General features: G+C 40.5%; 1 protein-coding gene across 1 annotated transcript; it reads left to right on the forward strand.

Annotated features, from left to right (window-relative positions):
• The first annotated feature begins 8,075 nt into the window (after nt 1-8,075).
• LOC137872791 (homocysteine-responsive endoplasmic reticulum-resident ubiquitin-like domain member 2 protein) lies at nt 8,076-15,313 on the forward strand. Its single transcript, XM_068711237.1, has 9 exons — nt 8,076-8,158; nt 8,641-8,995; nt 10,088-10,165; nt 10,777-10,890; nt 11,078-11,208; nt 11,647-11,760; nt 11,842-12,129; nt 12,350-12,464; nt 14,259-15,313. Exons 2-9 carry the CDS (start codon nt 8,849-8,851, stop codon nt 14,424-14,426), a joined length of 1,155 nt encoding a protein of 384 aa, XP_068567338.1. The 5' UTR covers nt 8,076-8,158; nt 8,641-8,848; the 3' UTR covers nt 14,427-15,313.
• The last annotated feature ends 1,701 nt before the right edge of the window (nt 15,314-17,014 follow it).

Consider the following 17,014-nt stretch of genomic DNA (forward strand, 5'->3'; position numbering starts at 1 on the left):
AATACTGCACTTTGCATATGTAACGAGGACACAGTTTGCCAATGTTGGAGAATTGTTTGCTGCAAAAAGCAGTTTTTTACTAAAAGTCAGGTTGAGGAAAAAGATGTCATGCACTAGATGCATTTGTAATGTTCAAATGTTGTAAGCATGGAAACATAAATTTAAGTGTGATCAGATTGGAGGTTTAGGTGCAGGACATATAGGAATGCTGCTCATCAAAAGTTAATTTACCGTTTGGTTTTTGTGTAAAAATGAATGCATACTGCCACCCAGTGCAAGCAACAGGTTTTCTGAGAGCTGTGTATGACTCATACATAGCTTGTAAAATGATACTTTTACATCATTATGAATTAGATTGCTGTGCTGTCAATTACATCTGCGCATGTTTACACGATTATAGGACCATGTATATGTAAAGACAATGTTAATTGATAAAGTGAGACCCTTCAGGCGGCAGGATATTCTGTTAATGGCCCTAAACAGTGAAGGAGCTCCACTTATCAGTATGGCACAGTAAAGGGTTTTAACAAGCTTGACATGGTCTTTAACAGTCAAAACCGGATATGCAGTTAACGCCTCCTCCTTCCCGAGCCAGTGACTTTCAGCAGTGACTCACTAATTGCAGACAACCATCGTGAATTACACCGAGGGGGCACGAGGGCTTCAGAATCTATTCAGCACAATACAAATGGAAACATAAACTGACAGCATTGACAAAGCTTTCCTTTTCTTCTTTGTGACAAATGATATTTCAAAAAGGGCAAATGTCAAAACAATAAAGCTAAATTTGACCAAAAAAAATAAATAAAATATCCGCAAACGATTTGTCAAAAGCTTAGTTCCATATGAAATACTGGATCAATTTAAATTGACTTTACTCGATGTTCCACCTCAGTGAAACGTAAATCTCAATCACTTCATAAACATAAGCAACATCCATTCACAAAATGTGCAAATACATTTGAGCTTTGATGATTAGCACTAGAAATCTTGGCAGACACTGTAACATCAGTAAGCAGTGTAGCTCTCCGTGTACTGCTCTTGGAATACCTACGCCAGAGTTGAGCTGTGTAGAGAGCCCTGGACAGACAGACCTTGAACCTGCACCAAAGTGACGGACTAGCAAGTCTCTGTGAGCGTATCATTTACGACACAGTCAATACAGATCTCTGTCATACAGTACATCATCTGCTGAAGGATGACTGAGATATTTGATCTGGTACTGCAGGTAGAAACTTTAACTAAAACTCCTGCGTAAGCAAACTCGTTTAATCTTTCATGGCATGAGCTGGCTGCTCTGAGACCAGAGTCAGGGAGAATATCTGGAGTGTAGAGAAATGTCTTGAAACTATTGGCAAGAAGTTAGTTGTAATCCGGTGGAAGTTTTAATCACTTTAATGTGTCTTACTGTCGACTGGGAGCTCTAAAGCATCCTTGCCTAGACCTTACCGCTACACGCTCCTGATGCAACTGTCAACTGGGGCGGACTGTCCAGTGAATGTTTCCAAAATCCATGGGAAATCGTTTTAAATAATCATGATGATTTTTGCCATAATCGAGCAGCCCTTCAGCAGGGCCGTAGCCAGGGTTTTAGAAATACTGAGGTAAGTCCATTCCACACTGAAAAAAAGATTCTGGTGAAAAATAATGTATTCTTTATTTATTTATTGCCCTAAAGGTAATCTGAAAAAACTCAATATGTTTTGGTAAATTTTTCTGATTTCCCAAATTAATTGGAACTATACCGGATGTGCGGACGGATGAACAGATCGCTGGATTGATTATGGATGCAATGTAACACACAAACAAACCTTAAGGAAGTGACCTTTTCACACTAGTGACTCACTAATACAGACACTCAATATAATCAGAGAGGGCAATCTGTTCAGTTCAACAGAAAAGTCAAAACATTATTGAATAAATGACAGCTCTTTCTTTGCTTTGACTATTATGTCAAAGGGCAAATGTTACTAAAGCAATTTCATGAAATCATCATTTATGAGACTTATTCCTTGTATTGCTGAAGGAAGAAATGATCCAAGCTCGGTATCTATAGACATCAGTTACCTATAGAAATGAAAATGCCTCCTGGCCACTGAGGGGCAGAATGTGTGTATGAATGAATGGAAGCCCTTTGACAACAAGTGAAGCACCAAAGGTTTTTCATTTCTATGTTTTCTGTGCATTTCCCGTCATTTAATTTGGCAGCTTTATGTTGAAAGGGAAATTCATATCTCCTCTTTTCTGCGAGGAAAAAATCTGCACACTTAATTTGAACCTGCTGCTCAGAAGCTGTGACTTGCCCCATGCATATAAAGCATTTTCTCTCTGCAGAAGGTGGCATGACATATGGGGTACCCTCCATAAAGTGGCATCCTTCTCTGCCAGTTGAGGTCACAGGAAGCTCCCTGAGGGTTCTGATGGCAGCCTGACATTTTACTGGGTGAGAGAAATGGATGAATAAGATGGCAGAAAGCATATTTATCTGCCGTTCTTGGCTGGATCAAAAAAAAAAAAAAAAAAAAAAAAAAAAAAAAAAAAAAAAAAAGAGTCTCCACTCTGCTGTTAACAGTGACGATCAGCCATCATCTAAAATCAGAAGATGGATACAGTATGCTTTGAAAACACTTAACCCACTTATTTCACATTTATAAGCAATGAACACGTAATAAACCGTAAAACTATAACAATATAAGCAGCAAAGGACGTTTGTATTAATTGCTACATATATATAACTCCTTGTATGAAACATTTGCGACCGGCGTAAACAGTTAATAAATGATTCATAACACCGTATAACACACAGCTATGATCATATCTGATGAATGTACCCAAGAACAAATCCTTGCAGTGTCTAATGAAACATTTACATATTAACTGTTTATACACATGTACAGTTAATAAATGTGTTGTAATCTGATGACAACATTTCATCTCACTAGATTTTGTAATGGGAAAAAAATATATTCTTATATCATGAAATGTTTTAAAAGATGTAAAACTGAAAGGTAAGGTGAAGAACACAAATACTGACATAACACAGCAGTCCTATAGAAGTAGTTAATCAGTTTTAATGAACACAGTGTCTTGTTTCTCACGGCTGGTCACACACTCCCACTTCGGACAAAGGAAGTGAAGACACAGTGTCTGACAAGTTTGAGACAGACCATAAAACCATCACTGATTCCCAGTAAACACACTTGGCGTGTGGTTAGATAAGAACGATAGCCAGGGTACGAGAACATCTACTCCCTGTCTATGATTTATCCCAGGGCGTGAACTCATGTGTGCATAAAATGGTTTGGTATCTTGTACGATGTTGAACTTTTCACCACAGACACTGACTGAGGTGGCTGTGGTGCATCTTTCCGTTGCAAGCAAAATAGAATAGAAGGGGACAACTTTGAATCATTTGAAGACTTCATTATTTTCTTTGAATTTGTGAACAAAACTCTTCTCCCGATTTATAATTAGAAGTTTTTCCAAAACAATTTCCTCTGCAGCTTTTAGCTGCATCTCATGGCCTTCATCAGTGGAGTTGCCTCAGTTGACGGTTGAGAGTGAAGTGTTTGTGAATAAGTATGTACTTCATTACTGAATACAACAAATAGAATTATGAAAAGTACTTCCTCAATGAATGTGATATCTGATAGAATAAATAAATAATTGCCCAGTAGTTGCTATGGTGGACGCTTCTAAGTGGTTGTTAAGCTGTTCGGGGCGGCTACTATGAATACATATAATTAATTTATAATTGATTAAGAAATATTCATAATAAGGGTATATTATTAACAACTGTACATTACTATATTGTCAATCATCCAGTAACTTTTTATATACCACGAACCGGTCATTCACATGAGTTACAAATGACGTTAAGAAATAAACTTGTATGAGGTTACACCTAAACTGTAGTGTATTTAGCTATGATAAGAGATTATATGGATTATTGGGAGGGATTAAAACAAAGCGTATTCGTTATAAGTTACAATCACTATATTAAAAGATGAATTATGTCCATTTATATAAGATGCAATCATTATTAGGGGCTCACTTCAGAAAGTGAAATCAATAAAATCAGGAACAATCACTGATGATCATTGATGTGCTATGTTCTTTTACATCCCATACTAATACAAACACACAAACCTGCAGCAAGAGCCCGGGGGCCTGTTGTTCGAAAGTAGAATAAAGACATCCAGAATAAGTGAGAAAGCCAGGTTGGACAAAGTCTCATAAGTTCATTCTGGCTTAATTGGTTGTTCGAACGCCAAGCCAGGCTGAGGAGGGGCGGCTTTGTCAAGCCAGGTCTAACTAATTTGAGTAAGTGCGCGGCCACGGCTTTCTTCAGTAGACCACAGAGATTGATCACAGATTCACTGATGAGACGACAGGTGTGGACACTTTCCTCCAATGAACAGCGGATCTGAATGCTGACGTAAGGTGACACACCTCTCATAAAATGAAGCACCGCTGCTGTCTTGAAGTTTGGAGACGGACTGACTAAATGAGTAGTGTAATTAATTGCAAGCACCTTTGCAAGTGCAGCCATTTCTAATTACTGTAATGACTGCAATAAAATCAGATTTGAGCTGGCAAACAATATGAAGGGTGTTTATTTACAATGACGAACACACAAATAGGCCCCAATTATGAAAAAGAACTATCGTAATAGGCTAGCTTTATTTTTATTTTTTAATTTGATCATGTTTTGTTTTATTTATTTTTTTAAAATAATAATTTAGCCTACGTGTTGTTTGTTTAAAAACGAGGCCAATGCGTAGCCTTCATCAGAACATGGAATGACTGTATAAAACACATTCATTTCTGATCAGCGCAGCTGCTGACTCCAAAGATAAGACAACAGAATCAACTAAGCTTGGCATTTAGCCTGGTCTGGAGCAGGCTAGCTGCAGAGAATAAATCACCATGGTAACTTGACCAGGATAAAGTTATCCAGCTTTCGAACAACTGACTGCAGGCTAAATTCAGCCAGGATAACCAACATATCCCGGCTTAATCCCTTATCTAGGTTTCGAACAACAGGCCCCAGAACAGACTGAGAACAAAACAACAACAACAACAACAACAACAACAACAACAACAACACAACCAATAAGGGAAAAAGAAAGTTATATACAGTACGGTTGTGTAACTCATGAAGAATGAGAAAGCAACCATCCAGAAGGATAATGTTCATTGTGTTTGTTTGATAAGTGATTTTTAATAGCATACTTGAGAGAATGCAGATCAAAGAAATTAAAAAAGACATCTAAAAAAAAAATGTGATTAGGTCATGGGGTTAGCTGGAGGCAAAACAAAGAACAGACTGGAGGCAAACCCATCTCCTCAGAGTAGTACGCTATAGATACATGTTGAAAATGTCATCTAGCTGTGTTGTTGGGAATCGATATCACATACACATAGGATGATAAACGGCGATTCTAGTTTCCAGCGAGCTGTGATATTGGCGAAACGTTTCAGAGATTGAGAGAAAATGTTGCTAACCTCCAGGAGCTGTCACGGCTGCCGGACTGAGCTTAGATCACCACTATAATATACTATAATCACCACTATAATAATAAACACTATAAAATATAAGCAAAATGGAAAGGAATGATGCTATTGGGTTACATTTTTTGAGAAATTAGGAGATGGCCTGCTGTTGGGCTCATACTGCAATCAGTGCAGCGCCAAAGCATGGAGGAAACAGAAAGCCTGCTAATACCACCATATACGCAACACTTGTCAAACAACCCATCCAAACAAAGTCTCATTTAATGTGCTTTCCTACACTGTGACATGAGTGTGTGGATGCCAGCAGTGTAAGGGTCGGCTAATATGGCCCTGTCGGTGAAGTAACACTCGCAGTCCCACAACTGAACATAGAGAGAAACTGATATTTTCTTCATCCATCATAAAAAAATAAATAAAAAAAAACAAGCCCACAAAACTTGCTGGCCAGCATTAATCAACATGTTCAGGGAATTGTTCTGACTCCGCCCACTCTCCTTAAGGCTGGAACCAATCACAGCGCACACTGGGCAAGAGACACACATAGATGCTAAGAATTTTCCAATTTACTTCCACTGCATGAGTTTGGATTGTGCGAGAAAAGCACCTTGAGGAAATCTGGGTCAAGAAGTGGTCTATTGTTCAAACGGGTCAAGTCTTATGAAACATTGTCTACCATTATAGAACTTCAAGTTCTACCCAGGCTTGATTACTTTAAATGTATTGAATTTTTTTCTAGCTTTAATGATATAAAGCCATGTATCAAACGTAATTATGGTAGTTAAATCAAAATTTGACAATTTTGTGCACCCATCTGTATAACAAATTATGATGAAACATTAAAGATAATACAGTTTAGTTCACTGTACACTAATGCAATGGCTATTTTGAAATGTTAATGAGTTTGTCAGGTCTCTCTCTCTCACACACACACACACACACACACACACACACACACACACACACACACACACACACACACACACACACACACACACACACACACACACACACACACACACACACACACTTTCATTTCAAACCACCAAATCTTTTTTTGAATGAGTGAAAAGTTTTTTATTTTTGTAATCACATGCCATTTGCCTGTTGATATACCAAACGCTACTGCTTTTCAGTTGTGTGACTTGTATTTTAATTAGAGTTCGAAATTAACAGATTATTTTCACTGCAGCAAATATTGGCCTTGATTCTTACAGTGATGAGTACTAGTTATATTTGGAAATAGGCAAAAAAAAACAACTTTTAAATCTGCAGAAGGACTCCCAAACGTCTGTATGTTTTATAAAACTAGTGCAGTGCCTGTTCAAAATATGTCTTCAAATATATTTCAAGACCCAAATACATTTGTCTCCCACATTTCCCCCCTTGAGGGACTCATATTAGAAACATGTTAGAACCAGGACGAACCCTTGGCCTGTGGTGTTGCTGCTTGCAGCTTTCTTGAGAACCGTTCATACAAACGACTTCACCCTTGACACTGCACTTCCTGAGCAACACACCTGCCATGACATAGTTGCATCACAAACTCAAGTCGCAACTACTCAGTCAGAAACACTGGTGAAATGCTCTTTGGTTCACGGGGGAAACCACAAGGGGCAGACTTAGCCGTTAGGCAGGGTAGGCAACCTAGGCCTGGGGCCAAAATAAAAGGACCCCTAGATTTAGAAAAATATTGAATTATATTACTATTCTAACTAGTTTTACCTTGAAAATAACTTACGAAAGGTCCCCAAAGCATGTAAAAAATATGCAACTCAGCTGTGTAGAGTAGACTACTACTTACTATGTACTTTTACTTAAGAGGAAAACATTGTCGTACTATATTTTCCAGGCAGAGTTTTACTAGTTACGTTGCTGATTCAGATTAGACTCACAAAATATAACAGTTTTAATATTATGCATTAACCAGCTTCCATCAGGCAGACAGAGATCAGATTTAGATCAGACGGGGAACAAGAGTGATCGAGGCCGTGATGTTACGCTGTGCCACCACCAGATGGGAGTCAAATTGAATCACTTCAACTGCAATGGATCTTAGCCCATCATGGTGATACACCCCAGCCCTAATCAATCACTCAGTGATACATTTTTTGTGTAGTTGATTAATATGCTTGCGTGCTTATCGTTTCCAATATTTGTTCTGGTTTAAGGCTATAATCATGTTAATAGATTTAGAAAAGATGCCTATAAACATATACTCAGCTGTCAGTTTATGTTGTGCAGCCCCGCAATAAATCTCACCCTCATGAAGGTGGTTTAGTTTTTGATTTAGACTTTGACTTGGCCATTTGTTTTTTGTGTAGGCTGTAGTGTGTGGCTCTGTTTAGTTGTATAAGGTTCTATTTATCACATTAACAACGTAATTATTGTATTATATCATGGCCATAAACCGTATATATACAGTCAGATTGATATCATATTGTTAAGACCCACGCTAGATTTGATCATCACTTCTCTATGCTTGTAAGTCAGACTTCTACCAGTGGGTGGTGGTGATACGCCGTTAACATTGAATATCGACAACATCATGAAATCCACCGAAGAAGACCGACACCCCTCCGGGTTCAGTCTGGGCTTGGAGTTAAAAGTAGGCTGCATATTTCGGTCACCGGGGGTAAACAAGGTAGGCAGACAAGACACGTCGCCCCGATCGTTGACACGATCGTCTGTGTATAACTATTTCCTTTTAATTTGGGTGGCTAAGTATGCTAGCTAACAACTTTTTTCTGCTCGAGTTGACTGACAGTAGCAAAAAAACCCTGCTGAGGCTAACGTTAGCTTAGCCAGTTAAATACTCCTAACCAGGGCAAGTTAAAGGTATCTGTTGACAAACGTTATTGAATCCCACTCATGCAGTCGCGTCTCCATCCGTCTGTACGAGTTCGTTATAACAGTAACGCTAGCTGTCATTACACGTTGGTCGTGTTAAATGTGTGTCAGACTACACAAAGCATTCGCACCAGTAATGATTCATTATTTTGTATTATTGTAACGTCTTATGCAATGCCAAAAGTATGTTTGACAGTACCACACATTACTAATCTGTAATATTACTATTATGTTGTTGGGATCACGCTAACCTCACGGGTTTTTTTTCTCCCTCAGGTTCCAGCTGTGTGCCGTCTCAACAGCATGACAGGAAACCCCTTGCAGCTTGCAGGTTAGCAACACCAGCCTGGACAATAACATTACAGCTTCGTTCTGATGTCAGGAACACACTAGAAAACCACCAGGAGGACTGGAGCCGGTATACCCCTGACAGGACAGTCCAGATCTCTCTCCTTTCTCCACTTAAGACAAATGGTTTTGAGTCATGGATCAAGGTGTTGTGGACAGTCCTGTTACCCTGGTCATCAGGGCACCCAACCAGAAGTACAATGACCACACCATCAACTGTTGCCAGAACTGGACTGTGGAGGAACTCAAAGCGCACATCTCAGATGTGTACCCAAGCAAACCCGTGAGTAGTGTCTTTTGCTCCAATCCTCCAGGACAATGCGTTAATGTCTGTGGTCTGTCCTGCTGTCCTTTGCCATTCAAGTCAGCTGATCACCTTTTGTTGAATCACCAGATAGAGCTCAACCTGTGTGTTGTCGTTTTCACCTGTACTGGGCAGCCTGACGGTTTAGTGCGGCACAGAAACATGAAGTGAGAAAGAAACTGGTGACATAACCATTTAAAATAACGTTCCCAGTCATAAACAAACATGAGTTCCGCGGTGTGCACCGTCTGCTGGGCCCCCCCCACATGTCATATGTATGATTGCCCGTTGTTGAATGTCCATTCTGAAGAATAGTGTAGAAGAAATGGATTTGGCTGGTATTGTAACAGAGTCCAAAACTGTTCAGATAGCTGTTCCTCTGAGTTAATTTGTGTTGAATTATCATAGTCACACAGACCGTTGACGTTGATCTGAAGTGAAAGTTAGGTTTCCAGACTCGTAGTAGCTGAAAGGAGTCTGTGGATTTGGCCTCACAATGAAAGGAAGACATTTAGACTCCTGCTGTATTGTGCAACTAATCACATTTTGCTCCCTTTCCTCACTGCCCGTGAATAGTTATGACGCAATCGTTGTGTAAAACACACAGGGACAACCGGCTCCCTTTGAAAGCTCTGGAGTAATCTCTGTAAGGGCTGCACTTAAGTTAGCAGTCATTGACTGTGGCATATTTTAACAATGAGGCATCTTGAACCCAGAACAAGTTGGCCAGTATTTGAAAATAAAAAGGCCATTTAAATTCCTGAACGGCCGTACAGTGAATGTAGGCTTTAGGAGGACACACTCTGACCTTGTTCCACTGCCAGGTTAATCCACTGTTAAAACCCACTTATTCCTTCTGAGGTTACTATAATCTCATCCTCATTACTCACTCACACAAAGTATCTGCCTTTTGATGTCGTAATCTACATTTCAGAGTTTGCCGTTTTTCATGCTCATTGTTTTTGTCGACATTGTTGTCAATATTAACTAGAAAAGGTTGAAACTAAATGTAATGAACTGTATTCTATTATCTCCTGTGGCCTAATTAATCTTATACTTTTGGATTTCTAGAGCTCCAAAGACCAGAGGCTGGTGTATTCTGGGAAGCTGCTTTTGGATCACTTTACCCTAAAAGATGTGCTCAGAAAGGTATGTTCTCTCTGTGGAGGATTTCGTATTCATTAGAGTGATGCTAGTTTAGTCACTCTTATCTCTGCTTTCACCAACTGCATATTATAAGCAAGTGGACACCTGTCAGACTCCCATGGTTTGTGCTCGAAAGATAAATCTTACTGATACAATAATGTTTTGCTTGTAGTAACAGTTTCAGAAAGGTCCCGTCCTCTTTAAACAAGACAAAGCGAGGTTTATGAAGAAGTAATTTTCCCGGTTTAGTCAGGACTCCTAACCTCTGCCCTGTGGAACACCTTTGAAGCTGCTCCATGCGACTGTGAGCCAGGGTGCTATGTTATTTAACGGTTAGCCACAAACATGCTATCCAGTAAAGATACTATCACGTGTGATGGGTGGTATTATTAGACTAATGTATTGTCCCAGATTTATTGAGAAAATCAACTGGACATGTTATTCTTCATTTACTGATATTTAACAGATAACATTAAAACAACTCTTCTTTTAATTTTAGTTCCTAAAGCAAATGACACCGTAGACCCATGAAGTTCACAAGTTTCTTTGTTTTTTTCTTTGAACATGCAATACTTGGACTGTGTTTTCATAATGAGCTGTGTTTGCTTCTACAGCAGGATGAGTACCACATGCTCCATCTGGTGTGCGCCTCACGAACCCCCCCCAGCTCCCCGAAGCCCCCCCGCAGCCGCAGTAACAAGCCTCAGGAGAGCTCGGCCGGTCCCACGGTGGGTCAGCCACGCGCTCCTCAGACCTTTCCATTCATTTCATCATCAGCGCATTTCCTTACATCATCCAGCTCACTGCTGTCATCTACACCTCCTTGAGGATTTGAAAAAATAAAAATAAAAAAGCGTGGCTTGCCTTTCTTTCAAGATGACTCATAAACTTGTAACTTTTTTTTTCTGGTTTCAGCCCCTTCAAAACTCTACTAGTCCGTCTACCGGTCCACACAGCCAGCCACCTCCAGCAGAGAGCAGTGATGGACTCAGACAGCGAACCGGACCCTTCCCTTACCAACAGATGTATCCACAACTTATGCACAGGTAGGCTCGCTATAGCCAGTAAGGAGTTTTAGAACATAGGAAAAATACACTTCTTTAAAAGGGAATAATTCAACGAACATTGCTGCTCCAAGAAAAATCCTGTAATGTCTGAATGATGCCACAAGGAAGATTAGCATAAAATACAGTTCCACAGATTTATGAAGCAAACTGTACTGCAGCACATGTCTGAAGAGCTGTAGTTACAAAGAGATGCTATTGTTTTGAAATAATTCATTTGAGCTTTTTTTCCAGTGCAAAGTTTGATTTTCTGTACATAATTACCTTGGCTGTTAGTTGATGCAAATGCCATTAATAACTCATCAGTCTAATGTATCTACAATCAAAGACACGTGTGTGTGTGTGTGTGTGTGTGTGTGTGTGTGTGTGTGTGTGTGTGTGTGTGTGTGTGTGTGTGTCACACAATGTCTGCGTTTCCAGCTGGAATCAGTACTCTACACAGTCAGCTGCTCCCACAAACATGCCCGCGTACATCAACCCCATGACGCTGATGTGGTGGCAGCAGTTGTACGCCCAGCAGTACTACATGCACTAGTAAGTCCCCTCATGTTTCTTAATGCGTTTACCGATTCACTATCCAGCCAATAGTAAAAGATCCCCTCTCTCTCCCTCCAGTCAGCTACTGGCTGCCTCCTCGCAACACCTCAGGCCGGACCAGCCCTCGACTCACTCCAACCAGCCCGACCCTCTGAGCCAGCGACCTCAGGCGGACCGTCGAGGCAACCCGGAAGTCCAGCTGAACGCCCAGGGAGGGGAGGTCCTGAACGAGGAGGAGCTGAACCGGGATTGGCTGGACTGGGTGTACACGTTCTCTCGTGCTGCGATCCTACTCAGTATAGTGTACTTCTACTCCTCCTTCAGCCGCTTCGTCATGGTGATGATAGCCATGCTAGTGCTTTACCTGTGAGTCTTCCTGAATTATGCTGCTCTATATTGATGTGGTAGTCCAGGCTTTTGGTTAACATTGTACATCCACCTCCCATAATGATTCCTGTCTTGTTATAATTGTCATAGACCTCATATTTTGCTAAAAATTATGATTAATAATGAATGGATAGGATATTAATTGTTCCTGGCAGGATGTAAAAAGTTTGTAACGTTAGTTGTTTTTTTCTGTCTGCAGGCATCAGGCCGGCTGGTTTCCCTTCAACCTGGAGAATGAGCTCCAGCTTCCTGGAGACAGAGCCAATCCGGACGACGTGGAGGGAGAGCTACAAAACCAGGACTTACAGGAAATGGTAGCGTCTCAGCTTTACCAAGAACATTCTATCTGTAGCAAAGGTTGTATTTGAAGTGAAAGTGGTTCACTGAGATGCCAGTTTACAGAAAATAAAAATATATAGAAACAAGTAAAAGTGTTAGTAGGGCTGGGATAACACCAACTATTTTCATCATCGATTTATCATTTGAACTATTTATTAAGAACATTTTCTTGTACCAGTTTCCCAAGATGGGGATCATATCAGTTCATTTATTTGGGTTTTACATTGTCTGACAAAAAAGTACAAGTACTGAAAGTATAAAACAATTTTACTTCAGTTAAATTACTTGTGTAAAAATGTACTCAAATAGAAGTTTAAAAACGGAACAAAAAAAAAAAAGTTTAAATAAATTGCATTAAATGTCACCGACCACACCAGTGTGTCACATGACCACTTATGTCCAAACCAACGATAAATGCCATTGTGCATACAAAAGATCATCAATTATAAATATATGACCGCCTTCCTCAGTGAAGCCTCGCAAGAATTAACCAGAAAAGAGACCGAACTCAACAGTTAAACTGAAGTAACAATAGATAAAAAAGAGCTATTAACAACAAGAAGAATGAATCCACATAAATTCAACAGCCCAACGCTTCTTATACAAACAGCAAAAACAAATATCACCAAAGCAGACAATATGGAGCTGTACAAACAATATAAACTCTACAGCGGCTGCAGCCACAAACACACATATTAAAGCAACAAAGAGAGAGACGGCACAGGTTCTACACACCATGTAGCACGCACATACAACACTGCAAGGCAAGACAGAGGTAGATGACATTCTCATCTGAAGAGCGAGTTTCATTTGTCAGGAAGTCTGTTGTTGTACTCACCTGTCTGAATGCCATTCTGCAAGGCACTGCAGAAGAACTGCTCTGGAGTCCTCCTGAATCTGCTCCAAGTTCATCTTCTTTGCTGGATGCTTCTCAAAGCATGTTGGAACCCGTCCACTCAGCCAGTCTGTCCCACAAAAGTTTCCAAACGTGTTGAGTTGAACGTGGCTCTGCAGTCACATCAGGGATTATCGTAAAAAAAAAACAGCAGACTGTCTCACACTCCTCACTGAAGCTCTTAAGTGAACGCAGGAGTCACTGTTGGAGGATCCACCACGAGCAGTTTAGCATTTAGCTCGTTAGACAGACGCAGCATGCACCTGTTGATGATGCGACATCATCAGGTGTTTTTGATTCGGGTCACTTAGTTATTAGTTAGAGGGTCAATTCATCCCAAAATCAAAAATACATATTTTTCCTCTTACCTGCTGTGCTATTTATTGATCTAGATTGTTTTGGTGTGAGTTGCCTAGTTCTGGAGAGATCGGCTGTAGAGATGTCTGCCTTCTCTAGAATATAATGGGACTATATGGCGCTCGGCTTGTGGGGCTCGAAGCACCACAAATTACATTTGAAACACTCAACAGCAGAAAACACTCTTTCCAGAAATTATGACCCGGTTACTCAAGATAATCCACCGAGCTTGTTGTGAGCAGTTCTATGTAGGAACTTGAAAGAAAATAGGTAGATGCAACTTTGTTTTAAATTTGCCAAGGGACAAGAATTCTAACCATACCCCATAAGGACGTGATCCTTCATTTGATTGCCTTGTTTAACCGTCCACTTTCCTCTAGCAAACCTCAGACACACCAGCAGACTCTTCTCTTTTTACTTTGTTCCAGTCTCACACAGTGTATCAGGACCGTGTCAGAGTTAAACCCACTGGGTCTCGCCTGATGTTCCCCTTATAATTTGATTTCGTCCCGTACAGGAAGGGGTGATGGACGACGGCTCGGACGACGACGGGGAAAGTGGGGAGGAGGGAGCGGAGGATCCAAACAGCGCCCCCCACGCGGGCTTCCTGTCCTCCACGTGGTCGTTCATCATAACCTTCTTCATGTCTCTCATTCCGGAGGGACCGCCAAACGCTGCTAACTGAACCACGAGCCGCCACGAGTCTCCACAAGGGCACATTCTTTCTCCTTCAAGAGGAGGACGAGTATCCCGCCTGCTTAGGGAAACTGTTTCTGTTGCAGCACCGTGTTATAGTTTCCCATTAGTGCACTTCACTACATGTCCAAGACTTTGAGCCAAAACACAAATGACTGATTGGACGTGAAAAGAGTAAAAAGGGTCAGAACATTTTGAACTGTCACAATGAGACGAAAATTTGTTTAGCTGCTCTACACAAGGATTGCTAGTGATGCCATGTGAACATAGTTAGAATAATAATTGATTCTGCAGTTTTGAAATAGGGACAACAGGCACATTTCTAAAGAAAAATAATTCCAGCATTCTTGTGTTTTTCTTTTGTGAGAAGCTGCAATATTTGTTGAAATTTGTTTTGTTTGTTATTGCGGTTATATTCAAATAAGACATTTTCTTAAAAAAAAAAAAAGGGGGCCACTTTAGTCCAAAAGCTAAACTTCAGAGAATAATCCTGAGTCATGTAGCGCCTGTGATAATTAACATGAGAGATGAAGTTCATAAAAATGTGTCTGAACACATTGTGTACTGTGTTGAAGTGTGATTTTTTTTTTTTTTTTACTGGAGTGAGAGCTGAGTAAGGTAGAAGAATTGATCTTCCACCATTAATGGAGTATCAAACAGGACGGTCGCTGATGGGACTGGAGTCACGTGGCGTCGAGCAAACAGGAGACACTTTGCACTGCCAAAGTTCAGATTTCATTTTGGACAAAACTCACACCTCTCGAGTGTGTGAAAATGGCTTATGCTGTTACCTTTTGACATGTTCTGTACCAATAATAATCAAGTTCATTAAACCTTCATTCATGGCATTGTAGTCATGTGGATTAAGATGGATAATGCTATGTGTTTTTTTTTTTTATTCCTCCAGATTATAACTTTAGCTAAGAGCAACACACACAACTACTGATTTAATTGCCCGTGGCCACAGAAAGACAGAAGCAGATATTTACTTCAAGGAATCCGTTAACCTGTAGCTCCATTGTGCAAAGATCTGGTCTGGACGCATAGGAGTTGACGTTGCAAGATTCCCACTCTAACAGGTTCCCTACAAAACCAGAAGACCAGAGAGAGAGAGTGTGTGTGTGCGTGTGTGTCACCAGGCCTTAGTGAGTGATGGCAGGAAAAGCGCGGGTGTATTTAGTAACATTAATGATAGCTGCATTCCACTTTCTGGGACACTTCAGGGCACCGAGCCATCGTTAATGTAATCAATTTCATTACTATGACAAGTAAAAAAAATGTCTGCTGTGAATAAAAGTCCATTAGATCTCTCTGTAACTGTTTGTTTGTTACAACAGAGAAGGAAATGTCAATCAAACCCAACCTGTAGCCTTCATGCCCACTCAGGCCTGAGAGGAGGTGTAATTAATCGAATAACCAGAACACAGAAACTCAATGTGCCAGCAGTACTCAGCTGTGGCGTGTCGGCAGGGTTGGAGTTTTACTTTTTTGTGACGGCTGGATTAAGAAATCTGGCACCCAAAAAATTAGATTACCATTGGCTTTATTGGCTGGCTAGAATTGTTTAGTTAAAATCTAGCATTGCTTTTTTGTTTTTTAAATTTGAAAGGTGGCCTCGTGGTGATTTTCAACCCGGTGTATAAATCCGTTTAAGCCCGAGGGTCCCCCATTTGGACGACCTAGTACATAAAAACTTAGAGAGTTTTGTGTTAAAAGTAACTGGCAGAGAACCCACGAAGAACGAATATAATGATGTTATAGTTCTGCAGAAACCTCAGCGTCCTGGGAACAACATGAACTAGGTCACTTCTACATGAGACAAACACATCTCCCATCAGCCAAGCAAACAAATAACAAAATATCATAAATCATAACTCGATATGACTGGAAAAGACCGGAGAAAACAGCTGCTACACTCCGTTAGCAACGTGCTACCTACGAACATGCAGCATGAAAAAGCATGTCCGCTTGACGGAGATTACGGACATATCTTCCATTTCTCTCTCCGGTAAACCATCGCAGAGATATTCAGCTTCGAACACAAAAAGTCACACAGCTTTCATCGAATATTGTACTCACTTTTGGTCGAATCTCAGCGAAAAAATGAAATATCTCCGTACTTCCACTGCTTGGTATGTCCAGCTGCATGTGCTCCGTGTGAATCCGTTCGATTCGTGTCTCTCCGACACTCCTCGGCTTCTTGGGAGGGTTGGAAGCTCAGCAAATTAGATTTCAGATCTGCCATCAGATGGGACGTTTTTGAGCTTTATTGGCTAATAGTGCTGTCAATCATCTAGCTTTCAATTCCAGGCAATTCTATTGGCTTCTACGGTTCGAAGGAGGTCTCAATGGTGAAAATCGGAGAAAGGGGGGCTGAGATACAGCCCTAAACAGAGAGAGTGGGCTGAATCTGAAGCAGTATGTGACCATAAAATGACAACTAAAAAGGACTTAGAAAGAGCTTAAAACACTCAAAAAAAAAGCCCAATCTTCTGTCTTTTGATTCATTGAACATCAGGAGTGATACATAGAAGTGATATAGAGTTAAAAAATATTTTTTTATTCAAATATTGGAAT

The sequence above is a fragment of the Cebidichthys violaceus genome, unplaced genomic scaffold (assembly GCF_023349555.1).
Source record: "Cebidichthys violaceus isolate CVI_PGR_0920_01 unplaced genomic scaffold, fCebVio1.0.p SCAF_16, whole genome shotgun sequence".
In the NCBI taxonomy this organism is placed as follows: domain Eukaryota; kingdom Metazoa; phylum Chordata; class Actinopteri; order Perciformes; family Stichaeidae; genus Cebidichthys; species Cebidichthys violaceus.